The 23,640-nt window shown below is 47.0% G+C and overlaps 1 protein-coding gene across 1 annotated transcript in view; it reads right to left on the minus strand.

Annotated features, from left to right (window-relative positions):
- Positions 1–11,901: 11,901 nt before the first annotated feature.
- LOC126522284 (uncharacterized) overlaps positions 11,902–23,640 on the minus strand; it is a 64,159-nt gene continuing 52,420 nt past the window's right edge. The window contains exons 7-9 of the mRNA XM_050171005.3: positions 18,243–18,391; positions 16,284–16,410; positions 11,902–12,324 (exon numbers count right to left, since the gene is read on the minus strand). Of these exons, the coding sequence (XP_050026962.1) occupies positions 12,096–12,324; positions 16,284–16,410; positions 18,243–18,391 (505 nt within the window). The 3' untranslated portion in view covers positions 11,902–12,095. The remainder of the gene's footprint in view (positions 12,325–16,283; positions 16,411–18,242; positions 18,392–23,640) is intronic.

The following is a 23,640-nucleotide window of genomic DNA, read 5'->3' on the forward strand; positions in this document are numbered from 1 at the left end:
TGTTATTCAGGACTGGCTTTACACGATTGAGTTCCTTGTGCTGCCTTCCTGCTCTCATGATGTCATCCTGGGATGGGACTTTCTGTCGCGCCACAGAGCCATCACTGACGGCGCCTACTCCGAAATTGATCTGTCTGTCCTTAACAACACTCTGCCGGCCACCTCTCCCGCCCCTGGAAAGGTAATTGTCGTCGCCTGTACTGATCTCACCCCAAGCACCTCAGTACCAGTTCCTTTGTTTTGTCCATCTAGAGAAAATCAGAAATTCACTTATTCGAAACCTAGGGGACGAATTGGTGGAACAACTCACTACCTTCCTCAACCAACACTGGTTTGTACAAACGGTACCAGAGGAATGGAAACACGCCGAGATTGTAATGATCCCCAAACCAGGCAAAAAGCTACAGGTAACAAACTTAAGACCATTCTCCCTCACATCGTGCTTAGGCAAACTATATGAGAGGATAGTAACAAAAAGACTACAACATTACACGGAGGAAAACGAGCTATACCCCAATAGTATGTTCGGTTTCCGAACCAAGCTATCGACACAGGATGTCCTTCTCCAAATTAAGCATGAGGTTCTCAGCAACGTCCCATACAATGGAGAAAACATTTTAATGGCACTAAACATAAAAGGAGTTTCGACAATGTCAGCCACGCGGCAATCCTGGAAGGCCTTAACAGGGTAGACTGCGGGAAGAAAGTACACGGATACGTCAAAGGCCTTCCTCTCCAATAGAACAGCAACAATAGGTTTGGGATAGATCGGATCGCAAAAATTCCCCACACCGAACAAGGGGACACCCCAAGGTTCAGTAATTTCCCCGATACTCTTTAACATCGCAATGATTTGCCTTGGGCATAAACTAAGCGGAATCGAAGGCATACAACACGTCATGTATGCAGATGACATCACCATCTGGGCCACTAGTGGCTCGCTGTGCCAAAAAGAAAGCTATCTGCAAGAAGCAGCCACTTGCGTGGAAGAATACGTCGGGGAAAGAGGCCTTGAGTGTTCAACGGAGAAATCCGAGCCCCTGAGAATTACACGGGGCAAGAAAAGCAAAGAAACCCTTAACATGCGGCTAAAGGGGCAGCCGATACTGGAAAGCCAACAAATCAGGATCCTTGGAATGTGGGTGCAATCCATCCAGCGCTGCAGCCACACGCTGAAAACACTCAAGCAGTCAACAACCCAAATAACACGCATGATCACGCGGGTGTCACAAAAGAGATGTAGGATGAAAGAAGGAGACACACTTAAGCTGGTTGGGAACCTGGTGGTCAGCAGGGTCGCATACTCACTCCCGTACTTCAACTGCACCAAACAGGAAATACAAGAAGCAGACACCATTTTACCCAAAGCGTACAAAACAGCACTTCACCTGGCGAACAATACATCGACAGAGAAACTAAAGGCACTTGGTTTAAGCAACACCTTCGAAGAAATAAAAGAAGCCATAAGTATCGCACAGCTCATGAGACTCCAGGAGATCAAAACGGGAAGGGAACTGCTTATAAGGCTAGGCTTCGCGGAATCAATCAAAGAAACCCAAGGAATGGAGGGGATGCCTGATGAATATCGGAAAACGTACACTGTTAGCCCCCTACCCAAAAACATTAACCCAAACCTCCACACGGCGCGAAGGGACGCACGGGGCGAAATACGTCGAAAAGTACCTGGCCTCAAAAAACATAACAGTATACACAGATGCTGCAGTATAAGACAAGTAAAGAGGAACAAACGTAGTGAAGACAGCTGCGATAGTAATAAGCCCGGTCTGCAAAGAGATCAGCAGTGCGTCAATGAAGGACTGCTCGGTAACGGAAGCTGAGGAAATAGCCGCAGCTCTAGCGGCAGTGGAGGGCTACCGGTCCGAAAGGTCCTTAACAATACTCACCGACTCGCAAGCTACGTGTCGGAATTACATGGATGGCAGAATAGGACGCAGAGGGCTTCACATCCTCCGCTCCTGCAGGGCTAACAACAAAGTCAGGCATAAGATTTTCTGGGTACCGGGACACGCTGGAATAGAAGAGAACGTAAGAGTGGATAAGGCAGCTCGACAGCACACAAACCGAGCTGCCACAAGCACCGACCCTGAGGAACCCATACCAGTCGACCCAAGCTACTCTGACATTCTGAATTACTATAAGGGGGTCCGAATCAAATACCCTCCACCCAACAACAGCCTAAATCAGCATGAAGCAACCACTTGGAGGAGGCTGCTAACAGGAACACACACAAATCTAAACACACTAAGCAAGATGTTTCCCACCCCGTATAGAGACATTTGCCCCTGGCGCGGCGCCAAGCCCACCTTATATCACATTACATGGGGATTCGTTCACAATCAAATATTCCTTCAAATAAAAGACCCGAGTGCGGAGCAGTGGGAGAGGGTGCTCTCCAGCAGCGACCCGTAAGTCCAGCATGGACTAGTAAAGCACGCTCACCGAGTAGCCCCCCTCAGTGGTGCCTTGGAATAGGGGCGTCGACCCTGCGCAGATGTGGAAGAAGACCGTAAAGACGGCCACCCACATCTGCCACCGCTAATTTTTAACGAATTAAAGCAAATACCGTTTTTCCTCCTCCTCCTCCATCTGTGCTTGTCCCTCTACTTCACCGCAATGCTCTACCAATTCCATTCCTCGTTTTTGACGTTGCCACTGGTACAACAATTATGCAAGTGTACAACTCGTTTGCATACCCACTCATTCTCCTTCGCGACGAAGCCCCCGGTTCTGTTAAGCCCATCGACATATCTGACTGTTTGGACGTGCCGTGCTCATCTTCTGGACTTTCACTCGACACTATGACACCCTTTTCAAAGAGCTCCCAATTGGCTACCGAGGTCTTTGACTCGTGCGTTGGCGCTAACGTTTCTTTTGAAAACCGCGAGCAACTTCTGTATCTCCTGGATAGTTTCCGCTCTTCCTTCGACTGTACGGAACACGCCTCTGGTCGCTCGGACAGTGTTTCCCACCAAATCGACACCGGGTCCCAGCCTCCTCTCAGACAACGCTCTTATCGCGTCTCAGCGGCTAAGCAACGTGTAAAAAACGACCAAGTGAATGACATGCTCGAGCGTGGCATCATTCAGCCATCCGGGAGTCCGTGGTCTTCTCCAGTTGTGCTAGTAGGTCAAAAGGGTGGTTCTATTCGATTCTGTGTCGATTACCGCCGTCTCAACGAAGTAAGACGGAAGCACGTCTACTCCTTACCCCGAATTGCCAATGCACTTGATTGTTTACAAGGTGCCGAGTACTTCTCGTAATTGGACCTGCGATCTGATTAATGGCAAGTTCCCATGGCTGCATGCGATTGTGCTAAGAGAGCATTGTTACCCTTGATTGGCTGCATGAATTTACCGTCGTGCTATTCTGACTCTGCAATGCGCCCGCAACTTCCGAGCGAATGACTGATAACGTACTTCGCGGTCTCAAATGGAACATCTGTCTGTGCTACCTTGATGAAATCTTCTTGTTTTCTTCAGATTTCTCGACGCTCCTCGCTCATGTCCACCACGTTTTGACATGTCCTAAGAACGGTGGTCTTCGGTTGAACATCAAAAAGTGCCACTTTAGAGCTCCCAACTTGACAATCTTGGGTCACGTTGTATCCACAGACGGCGTCCTCCCCAATCCTGCAAAACTTCGATATGTCTCCGAATTCCGAAACCGACGTCTCTGAGAATCTCCGGAGCTTCATCGGCCTTCATTCTTATTTGCGTCGATTTGTGCGCAATTTCGCGACCATTATCGGTACTTTGACGCACCATCACACCAACGTGTGATGGTGCGTCAATTCAACTCGTCTCCTGAATGTGGTGACGCATTCCAGACACTACGTCAGCTGCTCACATCTCCTCCGATACACCGGCAATGCTATCCCGGATGCGTACGGAAGTACACACGGATGCAAACGCCGTGGGCCTTGGTGCGGTGCTCGCGCAACGTAAGCCTGCCTATAACGAGTACGTTATCGCCTGCGCCAGCCGAACTCTCACAAAGGCCGAGACCAGCTACTCAACCACTGAAAAAGAGTGCCTGGCTATAGTCTGAGCTCTTGGGAAGTTCCGACCCAACCTTTATGGACGACCCTTTTACGTCGTCACGGACCACTACGCTCTTTGCTGGTTGTCGACATTGAGAGACCCCTCTAGCCGCGTCGGTCTCTGGGCCGTGCGGCTACAAGGGTACGATATCCAAGTGGTGTACAGGTCTGGCTGCAAGCACTCCGACGCAGACACCCTTTCTCGCTCTCCTCTATCCCATGATACAGCGTCTCTCTCGGCACAGCACACCGCTGTCTCAGCGCTCAACGTCGAGTCCATGCATTCAGAGCAGCGAAAAGACCCATGGATTCTTACCTTGCTCAACCTGTGGTCGGATTCTACCACATCACGCCCTCCCGCGTGCTCCGCCGTCAAGCCTCTCCTTTTACCGTGCGAGACAACCTGCTCTATTGCTGCAACTATATACCAGATGGTCGCAAGTGGCTTTTCGTAATACCTCGTCACATGCGCTCCGACATCTGCGCTGCTTCTTATGCCGACCAAAAGAGTTCTGACGCAGGCGTGATGAAAACTTACTCAAGTTTGCGCCAACGCTTCTACGGGTGCGGCATGTACAGCTTTGTCCTGAAGTATATCCGTGCTTGCGAAGCCTGCCAACAACACACGGTTCCTCCGCAACGCTCGACCGGCGCTCTTCAGCCCTCACCTCACCCTACGCGGCCCTTCATTTGCGTCGCCCACTCCCGCGCACTACGTCTGGAAACCGATGGATAATTGTTGGTGTTGGCCATCTCACCCGATATGCTGAGACAGCCGCCCTTTCTGCCACTGCAGCACGCAAAGTTGCTTTCTTCATCCTGAATCAAGAAAGGGGCTGACAGATGGAATAGCACACTGTGGTATAAAGTTTGTAAACAGGGATAAGGTGCCTCAGAAAGACTGGCCAACGTTTTGATAGGAGGACATATCTTCGTCAAAGGCGGCCTCGTCATCCTCGGCATGTTAGTTTTAAAGGGTTAGTGCAGCGACGTCACGTGCGGGTATTGGTTATAAAGGGAGAGACTTCAGAGATAATGAGTCGCCTGACGCCTGTGAGCTTCGTTCCTAAGACGAGGGTAGAGAGCGGGAGGGTGGGAAGGCGGGGAGAAAAGAAAAGAAAGAAAAAAACCAGTCGATACCAAGACGAAAAAAAATATAAAGAAAGAAGGGGGCATGGGAGGGCGTTGGGGAAGCGAGAGGTTAGGGAGCCTTCAGGGGTGTCGTTGGCGGCATCTTTTTGTGGCATTAAATGACGCTCACACCGCGCACGTTTTCTCGCTGCGGTTGTCTTGGAATGTAGAGAGAGGAGGCGTTGAGGGAGGACCCTAACGAGCAGAGAGAGAAGGGGACAGTCACGTGACACCAGAGAAGACTGGAAAGCGCGCTCTTTTCCCGCGTCGTCGTCTTGATCGTCTGCTAGCCATCCTCGTCGCCCTTTTTGCGACGAGGATGGCTGGTTCGAACGATGATCTGTTGGCTACGGTAAACCTACTTATACTTGCTTGTTCGCTGCTTCTGCACCGTCGCCTCAAGTCGCACATTCATGCTGGCAAAGCAACCGCCGAGTGTCCCGCAGCACGCTCCCAGCCTCCGCCGACGGGGTCACTGAACTGGGACCGACGTCACGGTTCACGGTCGGCCCCCATTGGCTGTTCTCGTCAGCGGCGCGGGAAAAATAGGTACCGGACCCATCACTCTGCGGGACGGCACAGCAGCCTGTCTGCGGCAGAAAAACCGGTTTGTGCGAGAAGCGGCGCGCGGAAAACGTTCGGCGTTGCGCGTTTCCCCGCCACTGTGAACGCGCCTTTAGAAGGTCAGGCGGTGAGTGCGCGAGTAACAGAAAAAGGACCCCCCCCCCCCCCCCCCCTGAAAAAAAAGAACCATGAGTTCAAAGAGTGACTTGAGTAGCATAGCAGCAATTCGTCGAGCAGGCACGTACCCAGGATTTTTTTTCGGGGGGGGGGGGGGGGGGGCCCAACCCAAGGTAACTTTTCTATGCAAATGAGGGGGGGCACCTCTACTAGTACAAATGTGAATAACGCCCACCACTCGCCATAAAAACGCGTGAACCCACAGAAGAGAAATGAAATAAGGTGTATTTTACTCGTATGCCTGTGCGATACACCTCTCCTTTTCTTGGCAAACAAAGAACCCCGTCAAATGGACTCGCGCAGGAAAGAAGCGCAGAAAGGACACTGCCAAGAACCAGTAAAGAAGAAAAAGTGTAAAATAAAGATTACTTTAGTAGAATAGAATTTAAAAAGAACAGCAGTTGGCAACAAAGGCACATGGACCGCGTGGAGTTAGGTTACTCCGCCAGCCAATCAAAGAAGCAAACAAAATCGTCGACATGCGGCCATTTCAATATGGCGTTGTACTTGATACCTCCGGAGTGTCTGCTTTTCTTGAAGAGTCTTTTCAGCGGCAGAAATAATGATGTGTGCAACAGACATAGACAAAATGTATGGAGTCCTCAAAAGTCCGTGGTGCGGTTCATTTCACTACTCATGAAACTTCACTTCATTTACTCAGGAAACTTCATTTTACTCATGAAACTTCGCTGCCACCTTTAAGTGAAACTTCACAACAAATAGTTGTAGCGAAGCCAAGCATGTTATTTCAGTTCAATAAAGAATTAGGTATTCGCCATTCCACCATATAGGCGAGGGAAAATGTGTAAAATTGCACGCTAATAATTTTATTTTTGTGGCTACCACCTTATTTGGGTAACAGAAAAAGTTTGAAGTACGAATTATTTGTAGCCTCGCGGAGGAACAGTGGCTGGCGGTGATGAGGGCGTGGGCGGGGCTTCATTGCAGACTTAAGTTGTATCCGACTATATTAGCGCTTTTCGAATTAGCTCTGGAAGAATTATACAGAAACATATGTTTGCGGAACAATCACAGTTCTTTTGGATCCCTCGCTTACTGCTGTAACAAGTGCCACAACCAACTCGTATTGTTATTAGGGAAGTTACGTAACGATGCGTGGCCGCCAGTCGCGTATGACCGCGTATGGCGCAGGAAGCTGCGATTCTAGGCGTACTGCGCCCACCGCGGAAGGTTATAAAAACACCTACATAAGCACAGCAGAGACGTAATTCACCAAGAGATTTTCCAATATTAAGGCCCACACTAAACTTTAGTCAGTCAAGGGAACGGGCTGGCTTCAGGAAGGGATACTCTACAATGGCTCACATCCATCTCATTAATCTGGTAGTCGAGAAGGCTGACTGCATGTACTGTGCGGATTTCTCGACTACCAGATTAATGAGATGGATGTGAGCCATTGTAGAGTATCCCTTCCTGAAGCCAGCCTGTTCCCTTGACTGACTAAAGTTTAGTGTTGGCCTTATTATTGGAAAATCTCTTGGTGAATCATTTACATAATACTGGGAGTAAGCTAATGGACCTGTAAATTCGCAATTCTTTAACGTCTCCCTTTTTGTGGATTAGTGTAATATTTGCATTCTTGCAGTTTTCTGGGACCCCTGAAATCGATAGAGACTTCGTATAGAGAGCCACGAGTTTTTAAAGCATGACGTCTCCTCAATCTTTGATTAAATTGACTGTTATTCCATCTTCTTGTGCCACTTTTCCCCGTTTCATGTTTTGCAAGGCCCTTCTAACCTCATCGCTAGTTATAGAAGGAGTCTCTGCAACCTGTTCATTACTGCTTCGAATGGAGGTATCGGGGCTCCTCTGGGTACTGTACAGGTCAGTACATAATTCTTTCGCTGCTTTTACTATGGCTGCGAGATATCTGATAATATTACCCTGCTTATCTTTAAGTGCATATATTTTGGTTTGTCCTATGCCAAGCTTTCTTCCCACTGAGTTCATGCTGCGTCCATATTTTACGGATTCCTCAGTCTTTCTCGCGTTATAATTTCGAATATCCCTTTTCTCATTCTTGAACAGTTTCGATAGTTCCAAGAATTCCGCATTATCTCTTGAGTTGAACACTTTCATCCTTTGTCATTTCTTTATAAGGTCCTTTGTTACTTGGGGGAGCCTGCCTACTGGTTGCCTTGCTGCCCTTCATCCCACTTCAATTGCTGCCTCTGAAGCCAGCCAAGTTACAGTTTCCTTCATAACCTCTATGTCACCTTCATCTCTCTGTTGAAAGACTGCATATTTGTTTACAAGTAGCAGCCTGAATAGGTGTGCTTTTACCGTTACTGTGTCTAGGTTGGCCTGTTTCTTCCTGACTAATTTTACTTTTTCTCTCTTCAAATTGAGGTGAATCCTAGACCTCGCCAACCTATGATCACTGCACTTTAATCTACCTAACACTTCTACATCCTACAATATGCTGGGATCGGCAGAAAGTATGAAATCTACTTCATTTCCTGTTTTACCATTAAGACTTTTCCAAGTCCACTTTCTGTTGCTACGCTTCCTGAAGAAGGTGTTCATTATTCGCAGCTTATTGCTTTCCGCGAATTCTACCAGCGTCTCTCTTCTAGCCGTTTTTTTAGAATAGACACCGTAGTTGCTTGCTTGCTCAGCAGCCTGCTTTTTCCCCACTTTTGCATTGAAATCGCCCATTACTACAGCATACTCAGTTTGTACTTTTCTCATCGCTAATTCAGCATATTCATAAGGCTGGTCTACTTCATCATCATGACTGGATGTTGAAGCGTAGGCTTCTACTACCTTTATTATTTACCTCTTATTAAGTTTGATTACGACTACTCCTACGCTCTCATTGTTGCTGTAGAATTCATGAACGTTTCGCACTTAGTGCTTATGGATTTCGAATCCAACCCGCTATTGTTGCTTATCTGGGAGATCTCTATAGCAGAGGACATGGCCGTTAGTTAGCACTGTATAAGCCTCACCAGTTCTTATCTCAGTAAGGCCAATGATATCTCACTAAGGCCAATGATCAGGCCTTGTTTGTAATATCATTGGCCTTTCTAGTACACGCCGATGCTTCTTAGTTACGAATGTGTTCGCCGCTGCTTGGCGAAGTCTTCTACGCTTGTCTCAAGGAAGTTGTTCGGTTCGACAAGCGAATGAGGATTATTATGGGCCTGTGAGAGGAAGTCGGCCGCTGTATTGTAATTCATGCTTGTAGAATACAGTGACGTCATATTCATGCTGTATGGTGCTCCAGCCAGAGTGGCTCGGGTGATCAATCAGATAGGCTGGTATTACTGAACACTCATTTTCAGTATTTGGGACACCCACCATAAGTTAAAGGGCCGTAGAAATTGAACGAATAAATGGTGCAGAATATTTTATTTGCTGAGCACCAAAAGTGAGGTTTACAGAAAAGCCACAGAACTGGACTTACATGCTTCCAGAAAAATCTGAATATAATTTCAGAGCATGCAGTAAAGTTTGAAGATATTACACGTACACGTAATCAAAAGAAATACATTAAAATAAACAGCACACATAAAGTTTCACGATAATCATATTCGGTGCGTACTGTCAGGATTGGGGCTCAATCCCATCGCTCAAGATCCGTTGCCAAGATTGGAATCCGGCATGAATTCGAAGGTAGCTGGCCCATGCCGTCATCCAACTTATCCACGCTGAGGACGTTGATGAAGGGAAGAACTGCTTCTCATCGAGAACGAGGAATATGGGTTTATTTACAGAAATTAAATCAGTCTAACATGAGTGCTTGAGAAAAAGAGTGTCAGTCTAACATGCCTGCTCAAGAGAAAGTGTGTCAGTCCAACATGACTGCACGAGAGAAGTGTGTCAGTCCAACATGACTGCACGAGAGAAGTGTGTCGAGCATCCGCACAACAGCCGTTTTTAAACCCTCGGTCCGCCGGCGATACCTGGCGGCAAAGGTTCGTTTCGTCATCGCAAAACTAGCCACCTCCCGCGAAACAAGGTGACGCGAGCGTTCGTTTACTCATTGTAAATTCGCCGCCGCCCCGAAGAACAGTTTACGCACACAAAGGCACACACATTCCGAGGTCTGGAGCTGACGTCAGAGGGGAGTCGTTCCGGGTACCTCGGAGACATTCTGGGTAGCTCGTTGTCCCACTGCGGCTTGCTCACGCGTAGCAAATCAGGTCGGCGCTGGGGACCTCGGGCACAATAGTTCGTCCGTCGAACCCGTTTCGTCACAACGGCGATGGGGCTGGTGGATGGAGGCGGTTTTCAGCACAAAGCCCGCTTCTTCGAACGCAGCCTAGCTGCAGCGACGGAGAGTGGGGGATGCGCGTCTTGTCCCCCAGTCGTAATTGGGTGGCAATTTTGCCTTGCAGCTCGCCATTCTTAATAGTACGTACTAAGTGTTATAGAAAATCTAAACGACGGTGTTTATGTGGAAAAAACGCATGGTTTTTGTAATAGCATATTCCATTTCATGCGCTCACACATACAATTTTAACAGTGACAACAAGTAGTATAAACCTGGAAGGTTTCCACCTATATGCATATTTTTGGTTTTCGCATGTAGAACGTAGGTGTGCTTCTGAAAAGAAAAGTTGAAAATAGGGCAAGTTGATCAGACCACATATATTTTGGCTAGATTGAACATTTACCTCATTGACGGCGTGTTTTACGTAACTACAACAAAATTTAAGATATATTGCTACGAATTGATACGAGTGAGACTCATAGTAAGTTGTTCATAGTCGTTCTTTGTAAATGAGACTATCCTTGAAGTATGATTGTTAGCTAATTAGTTACATCAATTTGTGGAAAATTATAAATATCAAATTTAAAGCACAGTTCGTACTTGAAAAGTCGTAAAACGTGTTTAGAAACACCTGGTGAAGGTATTTCCCTCCCTTATCTTTTACGTGGTTCCTTAATTCGGGGCTTTGAAGAAAACAAACAGAATATCAAAAAGAGAACGCGCTAGGTCATGTCTGAATTGCAGCGCTCAATATGGTGTTTTGAAGGAGTCCTGTCATGTAAGAAAGAAATGTTTTCTTGCCACTACAAAAAAGTCGACAGACCAAGGCTGTTTTTACTTTGTTACTTTGTTTAAAGCATTGAGTTATTTTTTTATTTCCAGAGACTGCTCCAAAAAACGAGGAATACATGTAATGGTGTATTAAAATGAATGAGCACTGCCCGGAACACTGTAGTTACTAGGATAACTGCAGAGTTATGTTGCAACTCTAGGTTTGAGCACAAGGTTAGATTGTAACTATAGTTAGGTACGAGCACTAGCCGAGCCATGCTTATTTTGCCTATTCTCTAAATTCGAGAAAATTCTTTAGTATATCTGTTATAGTGCTTTTTTTATTACAGTTGCTCACTTCTGTTCTCTTAAGTTACGCTCACGAAGGTCAAACTGAAGCGCATTGTTCCAGACAAGCTTACCCGTTGGGAAACGAACAAATGCGCTAACTCATGGCAGCAGCACCAACATTACGCAGGGCTCCGTGAGTTTATTTCATGCCCTTCTGTCAATTTTTGTACTGCATATGTGTTGCATTTGCAGAGTGAATTGAACAGCACTTGTGTGGTGCGTGCCACAGTGGCCATTATTTTAATGCTTGCCACTTATTTTCGCAAAGGAGATTTTCTTCGAGTAAAACTCGGCGAGAATCCAATCATAAGACCACACCGAACAAATACGACAGATTAAATTAAACTTTCTTTTCCTGAAGAGTTTTGCGAAACTGTGCACACACATGTGGCCACGATTGCATAAATTTTAGAACACATATGCTGTGGGAATGCCCAGCACAGTACACACACATTAAGACCACGACCCTGTCGTCGAGGTTGCGTGAGGCTCTGCGGAGCTGCGTCCTCGACGAACAAACCTGGGCGACCCAGCACGCCCGTCAGGCGGCGGCGAGGCAAGCCCTCGACGTCCCCTTATAGGAGGCTCAGGCCAGGCCATCAAAAAGTGTTGGTTCTATACTAAAAGTTTATTCCTCCTCCACACTGTGGTTCTTTTGCAACAGAAGACGCAGTTTCTGAAATAAGGCGTGTTCACGCCTAATGACATTTTTTATGCGCAAGGAACTAGTTGAGATCACAGATTGTCTTTGACCAGCTCTGTCTTCTTTCGTGTAACGCTGCGCATCTCCCTCCGTGCGCCTCACGAACATCTCGACATGACGCGTTTGACCGTCGCTTGTGCAAAGAAGAGAAGGAATGGCAGCAGGCAGGAGCCACTCGCGGATGCTCTGGTCGCACCGGAGACTGCGACGGTGACGAACGCCGTTCGTGCCGCTCGCAGGTAGCCGTCGACTACGGTCATGGAGGCGCCTTCAGCCTTGCAAGTCTGGAATTCGCCGCGGATGCAGTCCAGCTGGTTCTGGAACAGCCTGAGAAAAAAAAAAGAGAAAATGGGCCTTCTATGAGGATTCTAACAATGGACTTCGAAGTATGTTAATGCTGAGGGCGGCATCTTCTTTATTGGCGGACAGGTAGCTAAAGAAAGCATCGCGGATTAAGGGTCCGGAAGACGTATTACGTGCAAAAAGTTACAAGCGGCTGCAGATTCAGCGTAATCCATAATCCTTACTTAGGCGCCGCGATAAGTTTCTAAGAAGTAAGAAAAATGAATTTCGCTTTCGCACTAAGTTCTGAAGGTGATGCACTGAGGAAAAATATCGGCAGATCCACTTAAGACTATTTACATGCGGGAATGGGAAAGCGTGCAGTCGCTTTGGTGAAATGTTTTTTCTGCGCGTTCCTTGTCTGCGCAAGCTCTAGCCGTCGTTTTAATTGCGCCTCGGTAAGGCCAAATGAAAACTCGCCAAGCGTCTCAACGGGCTCGAGGCGTTCGTAACTCATAGGACCGCTCAGCATCATTCCGTTGGACAGTAATGTTTTTTGTAGCGTAAAGCTACACTACGCACGTTGGAGCCGAGCTTCGCGTGCTTCTGCGCCTGCCATACTGCGCATGCGCGAGAGCCGCGTGACATCACGAGAGGCGGAGCTGCGTCGCCCTCGCCGCCGCCGCGGACGCAGCCAGCGCGCGCTCCTCGCCGCCGTCGACTGCGGCGCATTCCAAAGGTGTGACGTCGCAGTCTCCGCAGACGAGTCGGCGCGGTGTGCGCCCGCTGCTGCATTTACGATTGCGGCGCCACCCGGCACTGCGCATGCGCGAGGAGGGCGCACCGTGCGTATAAATGCGCGGGAGAGACGGTTGATGCAGCGCGCTCGACATGGAGGTTAAGGAGTTGAGCCGCTGACAGTCGGCGCAAAAGACTGAAAACCTAAATTCTTTAAACCCCGAGGTTGTCGCTTGGCAGTGGCCGTGGAGCGTCGAAAGAACGAGTGTGCTAAGGCAAAATGTGCGGTCGAGACACCGGAGCAACGCGAAGAACGCCTTGCGAAAAGACGTCGCCAAGAAGCTCAACGCCGTGCTATGCCCTCCCAACAGCGGCAGGATCAAGAGAGTTTCACAGACGATACCAAGACTTGTCGGTGCACTGAACATGCTATGAAACTCAGTGAAAGTGCGAGTGCGTCTATACTCTTCCTCTCGGACTTTGTGAACAATCCGTTTGGACACATTTGTGACGTATGTGAAAGACTGTGGCATTTGAATTACAAGGCCAAACAAGGCCATAGCCGGATAAGCTAAGGTTAGCAAGCAAGGGAAGAGATTAACCAAGCACAACCGTACCTTTATGCTACGTATATCCTGGCGTAGCGGAGCTAAGCCACTGCCATTTTTTTTATTCCATTGACGATTAATCATTCATCGTTTTAGCCCTAATCAATTGATCGCTTTCGATGAAAGGTTTTTCATCGACCAATTGATTAAACGAAATTTTTGCCGCGAACGTCTAAAAAGGTTGAAATACAGTTATCTATATTTGGGGAGGGGGGGTAGGACCCTATTTTATTGATTCATAGCAGGAACCAAGTTTTAAACACAAGTGTATAAAAGTTTGATAAAGCGTAATCTGTAACTTGTTCAAGACTAAATATAGTTGATAAGATAAACAATACATGCTATAAAATGGCAAAAGTTAAAGTGAATTCCAACTGAAATATGGAAGACATTGCGATGGGCACAGAGAAAAATAAAATTACCGGTTAGGATTTTAAACCACATGCTCTTTTCTGCAAAGTGAGGGAATGTCCATTCATTGGGTGGAATGTTTTCTTGAAACCGACACCTTTAGTGGATGACCACACAACCAGCATGCGAGAATAGATGCTCGGACACTACAGATTTACTGGAATCGACACGAACTCTCCATCACTATGCAAAATACACGCTCCAAACCGGCGCGAATGCTGTGCGACGTCTTTAGCTAACTGAGAGTGGCACGACGATCAGCGAATGGGTTGCAATAGCATGCCTCGAATTGCGAGGGCATTTCAAGCCTCTGGCTTCGAGCGGCTTGATGATGTGTGCGGTGCGGCGAAAGAGAGGGGAAGCACTCGGCTCTGCATCGCTCGAGGTTTCGGAAAAACCGTCAATAGTCACTTTACCACAGCAGAACAGTCACTGCTCGTGCGCTGTCATTCCAGTATGATTTCGAAATTTTCGCGCTGCTCCTAACTCTCGAAAACGGTTAATCGATTAAGTCGAATAAATGAAACGTGGACATCGATGGAGAATAATCGTTTCGCGGAATGCATTTAATTGATTAATCGAATAATCATTCATCGATATAAGCAACCCTGAGTGTTTACTCGGTCACTACTCTTCCGCTTTCCTCCTCATGCTTCCAGTGTACCTTCCTCCGCTTTCTTCCTCTCGCTCTATTCACTATCACTGTCATGCATTCTCCGTTGCACTCCGCGTTCACTCTCTTTCACCCTCCCCTGTGCCGCTCGTTCGCTCGGTCACGCCGACGACGCTCAACGAACGAGCGGAGGCTAATACACAGAACTGTTCTCTGCCACCGCAATTTGATCACTGCCGTCATAGGAGAGCGCGCAATATGCGGCGTCTGCGAGGCAGCTTGCCGGAGAGGCGAGAACACGGAACAGTCCAAGTGAATAAGGGGTGGATTGGTGATAGCTTTGGTTACACTGTATTAAATATATAAAAGACTGCATCAACTTTCAACATTTGCAACACCTGAAGTGTGTTGTTATGGTCGTTCTTTTATTTGTTTCCTGGGGCTTTCTCCGCTAAGCGCCCGCTGTATCTTCTTAAACTTATTCAAACGAGTTTCCCGAACTCACTCGGTAGCGAAAATCGCTTTCCCCTAACGACATCAAATATTCCCGCCCTGTGTTAAGTACTAATGATGTAAAGTGTTGCATCTCATGCGCTACAAATAAGATTAAATCTTCACGCGTGATAAAGTGTATTGCTCAGTCAGTTCACACCGAAAGCAACGCCACAAACTATGCAGTCTATTCTTGTCTACCTCAAATAAAACACTAAAATTACTGTTATATAAATAAAATGTTTTGCCCCTTTGATTTGCAAGCGCCATCAAATAGAAGGTGCAGAATAGTATTAGCCAATCCCATGCCCTTTATGATTTACGACGGCGCGTACGTTGTATGGTGTCATGATGCGCGTACCGCTAATGGGTCACAGTAAATTTGGCATCACAAAACGCGAAATGTTTTTTTTACAACCTAAACACTCACTTTCAAAAGTAGTGGTAAAAGAACACAAAATGTGTTATGCTTACGACCTACGAACGCCATCAAGTAGAGTGCACAGATGAGTGTTATTGGATTTTATTCCCGTATAGATTTACGACGTTGCTACATGGTAAACTTGAAGCCCTCGGGAGTGTCCTAAGGCCTGATCAGCTATAGCCCTTCAAGAACCGACAGTTCGACAACACAGCAGAGTTGGCAACGCCAACTTCGTGTAAGCCCCACTTCTTCTTCCAGGGAGATCGGCTTGAGTGGATACATACTGTAGCCGTGTCTCGGTATGCGTATGCAATAATGAGGGAAGCTCCTAAATCGTGCGTCTGGTATTCCGTAGAACCACAGATTTTACTATGACACCAATAAGCTAGATTACCATTACGGATAGTTTGCTTTGATGTAGTTTTGTGCCTTGCACAGGCGCAAAGCTACATCAGCTACTGAGCAATCCGCAATAGTGTTCAAAGGCAGAAAAACCTGGATCTCTGCTTCACTAAATATTCGGTTGGTATAACTGGAGTCGATAGGCCACGTACGCAAAGGGTTTCGAGTTGCTTGGTGCTGTCCTCGACGCGGTACATTGAAGTCTTCCATCTTTTTTTAAATTCAACAATCATAAATATAGAACGCCTCGAATTTCTTCTTAGAAGTGGTTACGCTTAGACAACAAAACATCTTAAGCAGTCTTCGTGATACTCACTTGTTTGCTGAGCCAGGAGACAGAGCAGATCCGGATTGGGAAACGTTGTGCACGAAGATGTTAGCGCACTCGCTTATGGCATCATCGTCAGGGTTGCAGCCGTCGCCGTGAAATGCTACCGCGAATTCTGCAAAGATACATGACTCAATGCAAAAAAAAATCACAGGCCTGCGTGGCACCCCCAGCGCAGTCACAGCGTAAGCTGGAGGAGCGCCTCCTTAGGAGCTCCATTTTCGGCACCATATCGGCTTCGCATCGCATTTTCGGCTCTTGTCGTTTTCACAAGAACGGTCTGAACTGTCCGCCCAAAGTCGACGGCGAGCTGCGGCTTCTGCTGCTCTCTGCACAGCGGCATGTTGAGCCTGATGTAGTCTGGTTGGAAGTGCGCGCGTAGCTCTATAATCAGCAGCGCTTCCTACCTTCTGAGGAGGCACCATAACCTGTACCGAATCGGAAACGCAGGTATCGAGACTACGTGGCCCACATGTCGCATCCATTGAGCCGTGGCGCGGTACGTTGTTGTTGATGATGATGATGACGGTTTATGGCATCCCCTTCAAAACGGGGTGGTGACAGAAGCACTTGACCTGCTTGAGTTAACCAGGTCTAGCTACATGCAGCATGTAATTGGTATATGCAACTGCTACATGTCGGGACGTCTGGTGGAATATAACGGAACTCTAATGTAAAGTTTCTACGTGTCGACACTAAGCAGGGCGCATGTCACATCCAATATCAAATGGCTCTATACGATGCTAATGATGATGATGATGATGAGTGAAACGGGACGGTGACAGTCACCTAGCCGGCTTGAATTAATCAGGTATGTCAAATACCTTTTTCGTTACATCCGCATTTATACATATCCATAATCTTGTTTTTCTTCCTCAAGACTTCTCTATCTATCTTCCACCGCTAACTATGCAAATGTTACATGGTGTACCACCTGGGGTAATATGCGGCTGCAATGCAAACTGCGCAGGTATGGAAGCCATGCATCTCACATCACAAGGCAACTGGCACGATAAGGAGCTAGTGACGGTGATGATGATCTATTTACATCCCCTTTGAAACGCGCTGGTGATATAGTCACCTAGTCAGCTCGATATATTTGGGTACACAATATGTATCTTTTGTGGCCCATTCCTTTAAACATCTCCTTATACTTCGTTTTTTTCCTGAAGCCATCTTTAACAGCCTTGTACCGCTACGTGTGCATCTACTACATGGCGCTAGCTCTACCTGGTGTAATGATATACAACTGCAATGTCAAATGTGTACGTATCGGCGCTACGCGGCGTGCACAACACATCGCGTGTCTCCTCGTGCGCAGGGACGCGTTTATAGGACATTTTACCACTGCATGCTAGAAAGTGCTGGCGTGCTCAGTGGTAGAGCATCTTACTCCCTCGCAGAGTGCCCGGGTTCGATCCCGGCGGGAATCGGGCATTTCTTTCTCATTTCCGGCGATAGCTGCCACGGATGCCGGACACCGGCGGCGGAGGCGGCGGACGCCATCGCCAACCGAAACGGCTATTTGAATGAGCCAATCACAGATTACGCTTCAAAGTAAAGCCATCGCGTCAAGTAGAGGAATACACCTTACAAGGCAATTTCGCTAATCTGTGCTTATTTAATATTCTTTCATCCGAATTAAGCCTTAGTTATGAGTATTATGCGCGTTGTGATTTGCCTGTCCTCACTGTATATACAAAAATGAGCTGAATGTACGCGCAAAAGCTACAAAAGAGCTTCAAGACAGCTGCACAAGTTCAGCATAATGTTCATGGCTTATATTTATATACAACATGCACTAACATTCTCATTTAAGGGCCTCTTGTGCATTTCACCACCATCAAAATGGGCGGCCATGGCCAGGAGTTGACCTCGTGAAACCATACGCCAGGCAAACAGTCTACAATTATTACGTCAGAGAAAACAGGATCATGACGAACATACCACGCAGCTTTGCCCGTTCATTGTCGCACAGCCAGCTACGTGCCGTGTCGAAGGCTTTGATGTTCCGCTCCAGGGCACTGCGGGTAGCCTTGGTGTAACAGTCGCTGGTAAGGATGTTCTTCTTACACTCGATCACGTTCTCGTAGGTCCTGCACGGGCGTGTAAAAAGTGCCTAGTTTCAAAACAAATAAAAGTTTATTCAGCATCACACGGTCGTCTAGGGGCGCAGACAAAATTCTCTCAATCTAAACAGGGAACTAGTCCATACAATTGCTCACAAACTGAACGCTTCAAAACACTTAATCACAATGAAAGGGACTAATATTAGTGCACACAATCTGTGCGGGATCTATATGTATACAATGGATAGATGGAAAATCTGAACAAACGAACTCTACTTAATAACAAACTTGAAATGAAAATTCCAAGATCAGGAAAATAATTGGTGAAGTTTGACTGAACATACATAACAAGATATAAAAGAAGCATGACAGAATATGAACATCAATACAAACGAATATTTTTCATTAGCGAATGTGTGTAACAATTGGCAAATGTAGCAAATTATATTGTCATCTCTGGCGATCCTATTCAGTGTCAATTTTCACTGTAGACCTGCCAAGTCAATGTCAGTCCGAGCTACATGGTCTTGTTCACCATTCCGAAAGTAACCAATGCATAAATTTTGGCTAGTCTACGCTCCACCTCCAAAGCGCTGTAGTGCAGCAAGAATATCGTTACTGCCAACCTGTATTTCTTAGAAACATACTTCTAGCAGGTTTTATAAGCGTTTTTACTAACACTATCGTGTAGCATGACGCATATGATAATGGGGATAGCATTCTTGGCATTATCAGAACAGGTTTCATTCCCTCTGGCTAACCTATTGCTATAATCGACCAGGGAAATCGCAGCGCAAGTCCAGGCAACAGTTCCAGCTTGCTTTCCTTTCCGAACTAAATGCCTTCCTCTATTCATTCAACTTCCCTTTACCATGGCTGACTGAACCATGTTCTACTGAACGTTAGAACCGAGAGTTCTCCCAGCACCAGCGACATAATGTACACCGCACTACGTAGCCTCGCGGAAGACCGGAGAGAGAGCCTACTTGACCTCATCAATCATCTTCAGAAATCTCGCAGTCTGCTTGCCGATTGAAAGGAGTCGTTTGTAATGCCAATTCGAAAACCAGAAAAGCCACCAACATGTGTCGCCAACCTCATATTAACCTCCAGCATATTCAGAGGAAGAGAGAAGTTGTCTACAACTGGCCTAAAAGTGGGGGGAGGGGGGGGAATTCCTCAAGACACTCAACATGCTTGGCCCACACTAAACCGGTTTTCGTGCTCATCTCAACACGCAAGATATTACTGCGATAGTAATTATACGGATACTCCAGGCATATTTCTGCCATCGGCGTCGCCGCGAAGTTCCATATAAAGTCCACGGGCGACAAAATCGTCGCCGTGCGCCATATGCCCTCATGCTCTTCTCAGCAGCGGCGACGGCAAGACAAAGGCAAGTCGCTACCTTTAGGTTTTATTCAGGGCCCTTAGTGCCGCTGTATCTTGAACGCCATCTGCGACGGATATGGAGTCCACGCTCCGCTAGTTTTCAAGGCGTAGTTTGCGTCGATGCGAGCGACTGCACGAAGGTCAATTCGCTTGCTGCTGCTGCCGCGGTTCCTCACTACAGCGTTTTGACAGCGAGTTTCCGCGGTCATCGAGTGAGATCTGTTCATGTTGGCTTGTTCGCGCGTGACGCCATGCTTGTTAATTTTGTTACACTGTGGTTATGAAGGGAAAGCTATGGGAGGCAAAGAGCACACAATTGAGATGGCTTCTGAAAAGTGTCCCGCGTTTTAATCCACGTTAGTTTAGGCTGGGAAAGACAAAACCTAAACGTCTTATTAGTAACTCTTAAGTAAGGCAGAACACACAACTGAGTGTAGATGTTTACTTATTCTGTGGCTTTTTCCTTCCGCGTCTGGGAAACTAAAAACCACTGCACGTGGAAACCGTGTCGATTCAGCGTCTGTTCGGAAAAACCAAAGGCTCCGTCAAACGCTGCCAGACTACTTAATACATGTGCAGCGGCCGCGAGCCCGTACGTTTCCCTCCATAGCCACAGAACGTCGTCCGCGAGTATGGTATGCCTATGTGTGTAAGTTTGTGCGGCCGGTAAAGCTATTATCCTTACGTCGTATGGTTGTCCACTAATTTGCTATCGCACTTGATGCTTCGCCTTTTGGGCGAAACTGCGACTTTGCCTGCTCCTCATCAGAGAAGTTATTGACGCCGCTATTACATCGATAGACTCAAAAATTACGGTTTCAGTCGACGTAAAGAAGGCGTATGACAAGACACCACATGCAACTGTACTGGCGTCGATGATAAGTAGAGACATACGAAGGCGATGACTGTGCTTGTGTAAGCCTTTCTCTCGAACCGAACTTTACGAATCAAAATCAGAGGAAAGATTGATCCGTCCACAAAAAACAATGTGCGAGTCTCTCATGACACTGTTATCTCACCATATTCATTGTAGCAATGGACTAACTTGCATTGAAGCTATTGAAGGCGTTGACTTTACCATCTGTGCTGATGATGTAAACATTTAGACAATGGGTGGCTATTTTGATCGCCGAGAAGCACTGCTGTAGGCTTCAATGTACTTTGATTCTTTTCAGAAAGCAGTGTTGTCGTCATCTCCGGGAAAAAAGCAGCCATTTAACAATAAGAAACAAGAATATTCTGCCCAAAATTTCCCCAGAATGGCTCATCATATGCTTGTACGGCTGCAAGATTCATCGACAGACTTTGGTTAGGGTTCTCGGCGTTGCCATTCGACTAAGGTGCAAAACCGACAACTTGGCTTAAGCAAGTTTCAGCATCGTGGTGTATGACGGCCTACTTGATTCGCCATAACACTACCAAGGCTTGAAGCGAAAAGGAGTCCACGCTCAAGATACCAGCCGATGCGCTTCTGCCTTTAAATTCCTCTAAGAGTACCGCTTCAGCTTTCTAAACAGGCGACAGGAGACCATAGCAGAGCGACTAAATCTAGAAGCCATTGGATAGAGAGGGGTTACTACGCTACACCAAAGCAGTGGATGTTACAACAGTCCCAGATAAACATGATCTCCTACAAAGCTGAGCTACAGGAGGCGGCGCATGATACTCCACCACTAAGCAACAAAGGGCACGAGAGCTATACTTGTGAGACTGCGAAATAGAAATGATACTGCCGACTCTCTTTCCGATGCTGCACCTACGTGGAACCAGCCAACGCTCATTGACCACTTACCTATAGCGAGAAACTTGGGCAGGTCACAAGAAAAAAAGATCGTAGCCCTTGCGTGGATACAGCGCAAACCATAGTGTGACTGGTAATCCTAAAGTCACAGGTCGCCTCATACCACGTGAAGCGGAGCTGTGGGCTACATTTTACCTCCGCTCGATGACTGCCACTAGTAACGGTAATCTTGAAGTCTTTGGCAGCCTTCAGATTGCTGCCACGGCACCAAAACATGCTAGTAATCACTGAAACAGTACCATGTAAGCTTACGCGGACACTCAGGGCGCGTGGTTCGCATCGGAACTAGAATCAAACAGTCAGAAGAATACGCGATGGTGTAGCCCTTCTAGAAACTCGAGGTGTCTTGTTCAAACAGAGCTGAGTCCCTGGCCATCATGGTATTCCCGGCAATGAGGACGCCCACAACGCCGCAATGGAGATTTCGCATGCACCCCAAGCAAGCGACGTGGAAGGGCGACACCACAAGTTTGGACTATAGCAGTGCTGGCTCTCTGTAGGTTCTTACGGCTCCCACTGACGTAGTACGCGAGAGAAACAGTGGCGGAAACAGCGACAAAGCAAGCGAAACAGTTGAAGAGGAAGTCGAAATCCGAGATTAGTGGGAACGCGCCCTGTTCGCGAAACAAGACCGGAAAGAAAACGTCGGCAGCCTCCTGTCCCAGAGTGGCATCCTGTCGTGTGCAAATTTGGATGACACGCTACGTTCGTACTTTGCCCTCAGCGTACAGGCACGGCTTTGGCACCGGTCTTATTAGACACGATCTGACGACCTACGCACGACATGCAACATAAACAATAAGGTTGTCATTGTCCGCGATGCCATAGATACACACCGGCGAAAGAGAACACTTGTTATATGAGTGCGAAAGAAGCAGCGTGGAAAACCCATTTTGTCGACGCTGCATCACCAACAGGTCCGAAAACCTATATGCAATCGATCAACCGGACAAAGCTGCCTAACGACTAAAAGATTATCCTTCGGACCCTTGTCGACTTAATAAGTTCTGAAATTAGGGCGAGTTTGTGAGGCTGCTTATTTGACTTGAAGTGCAATAAACACGGAGACAGAGGAAAGGAACACCGGAGAGGTCAAGCGCTAACTCTAGCACTCGTCCTGTCTGGTGTTCCATTCCTCGGTCCCCGTGTTTTTTTTTTTTCTTTTTTTTTGCCCGTCAGATCAAGTATGCCGACTTTGCTTTCTGTGAGAGGTTAGAGGAGTACATATATATCTCAGCCCCCTTCAAATCATTACCCCTTACCCAACCCTCTCTGCCTCTAGATGATAGAAGCAAGAAAGCATGATATCTCATTCTTAGAACTTATTGAAGACATATTTTATATATATCTCTCTTATATATTTTGCTCCATGGTGCATAGGCGCCGAGTACAGGGGAGGGGGGCTTCAGGGCCCGAGTTCCTTCCAGAGATTTCAGGCGAGCGCCCCCCCCCCCCTCCCCCGCAGCGATGCCGAAGCCTCCCTGCCCTCACACACACCTAAAGTGTATTTACTAGAGCTTTTTCACCCGCATCATTTGAGGTTTCTTTTGACTTGCCAGACTTCCCACTTAAAATTTTAATGTGGCTAATAGCTTATTACATCGTTGGCGCGGACGTGATTGGCTTTTAATTCCTATTTTCACTTTATTTCTGCAAATCCTGACCATAGGAGGGCAAGCGCCTTTGAATCACTAGCGGCGGCTGCCATATACGTATTTTCTCCCTTGAACATCATTTTAAATTTACATTGTGAGCACTATACACAGTCACAATAAATTTAAATACATACACAGGACAAATTTCATTATATTTTTGAAGGAGAAGGCGTTAGCCAATTAACCATTATTTCCACAAGTACGGATAGCTTATGCCTAGAGAATGAATATGTTGCTGTATGTTTACCTCGCTACAAATTGCTTCACGTGCTTTTTTGACCATGAAAAAAAAAGGACATATAGACTTCAGTGACCCCTTCGGCACAGTCCTTTATCAACAGACTGTGAAATGAACGTGAGTGGTATGTGCCTCAGTTTCGTTCCAGTAAACAATGCTAACGACTCATGAAAAAATAAACGTTTCTAAT

Source organism: Dermacentor andersoni, chromosome 6 (genome assembly GCF_023375885.2).
Source record: "Dermacentor andersoni chromosome 6, qqDerAnde1_hic_scaffold, whole genome shotgun sequence".
Classification (NCBI taxonomy): domain Eukaryota; kingdom Metazoa; phylum Arthropoda; class Arachnida; order Ixodida; family Ixodidae; genus Dermacentor; species Dermacentor andersoni.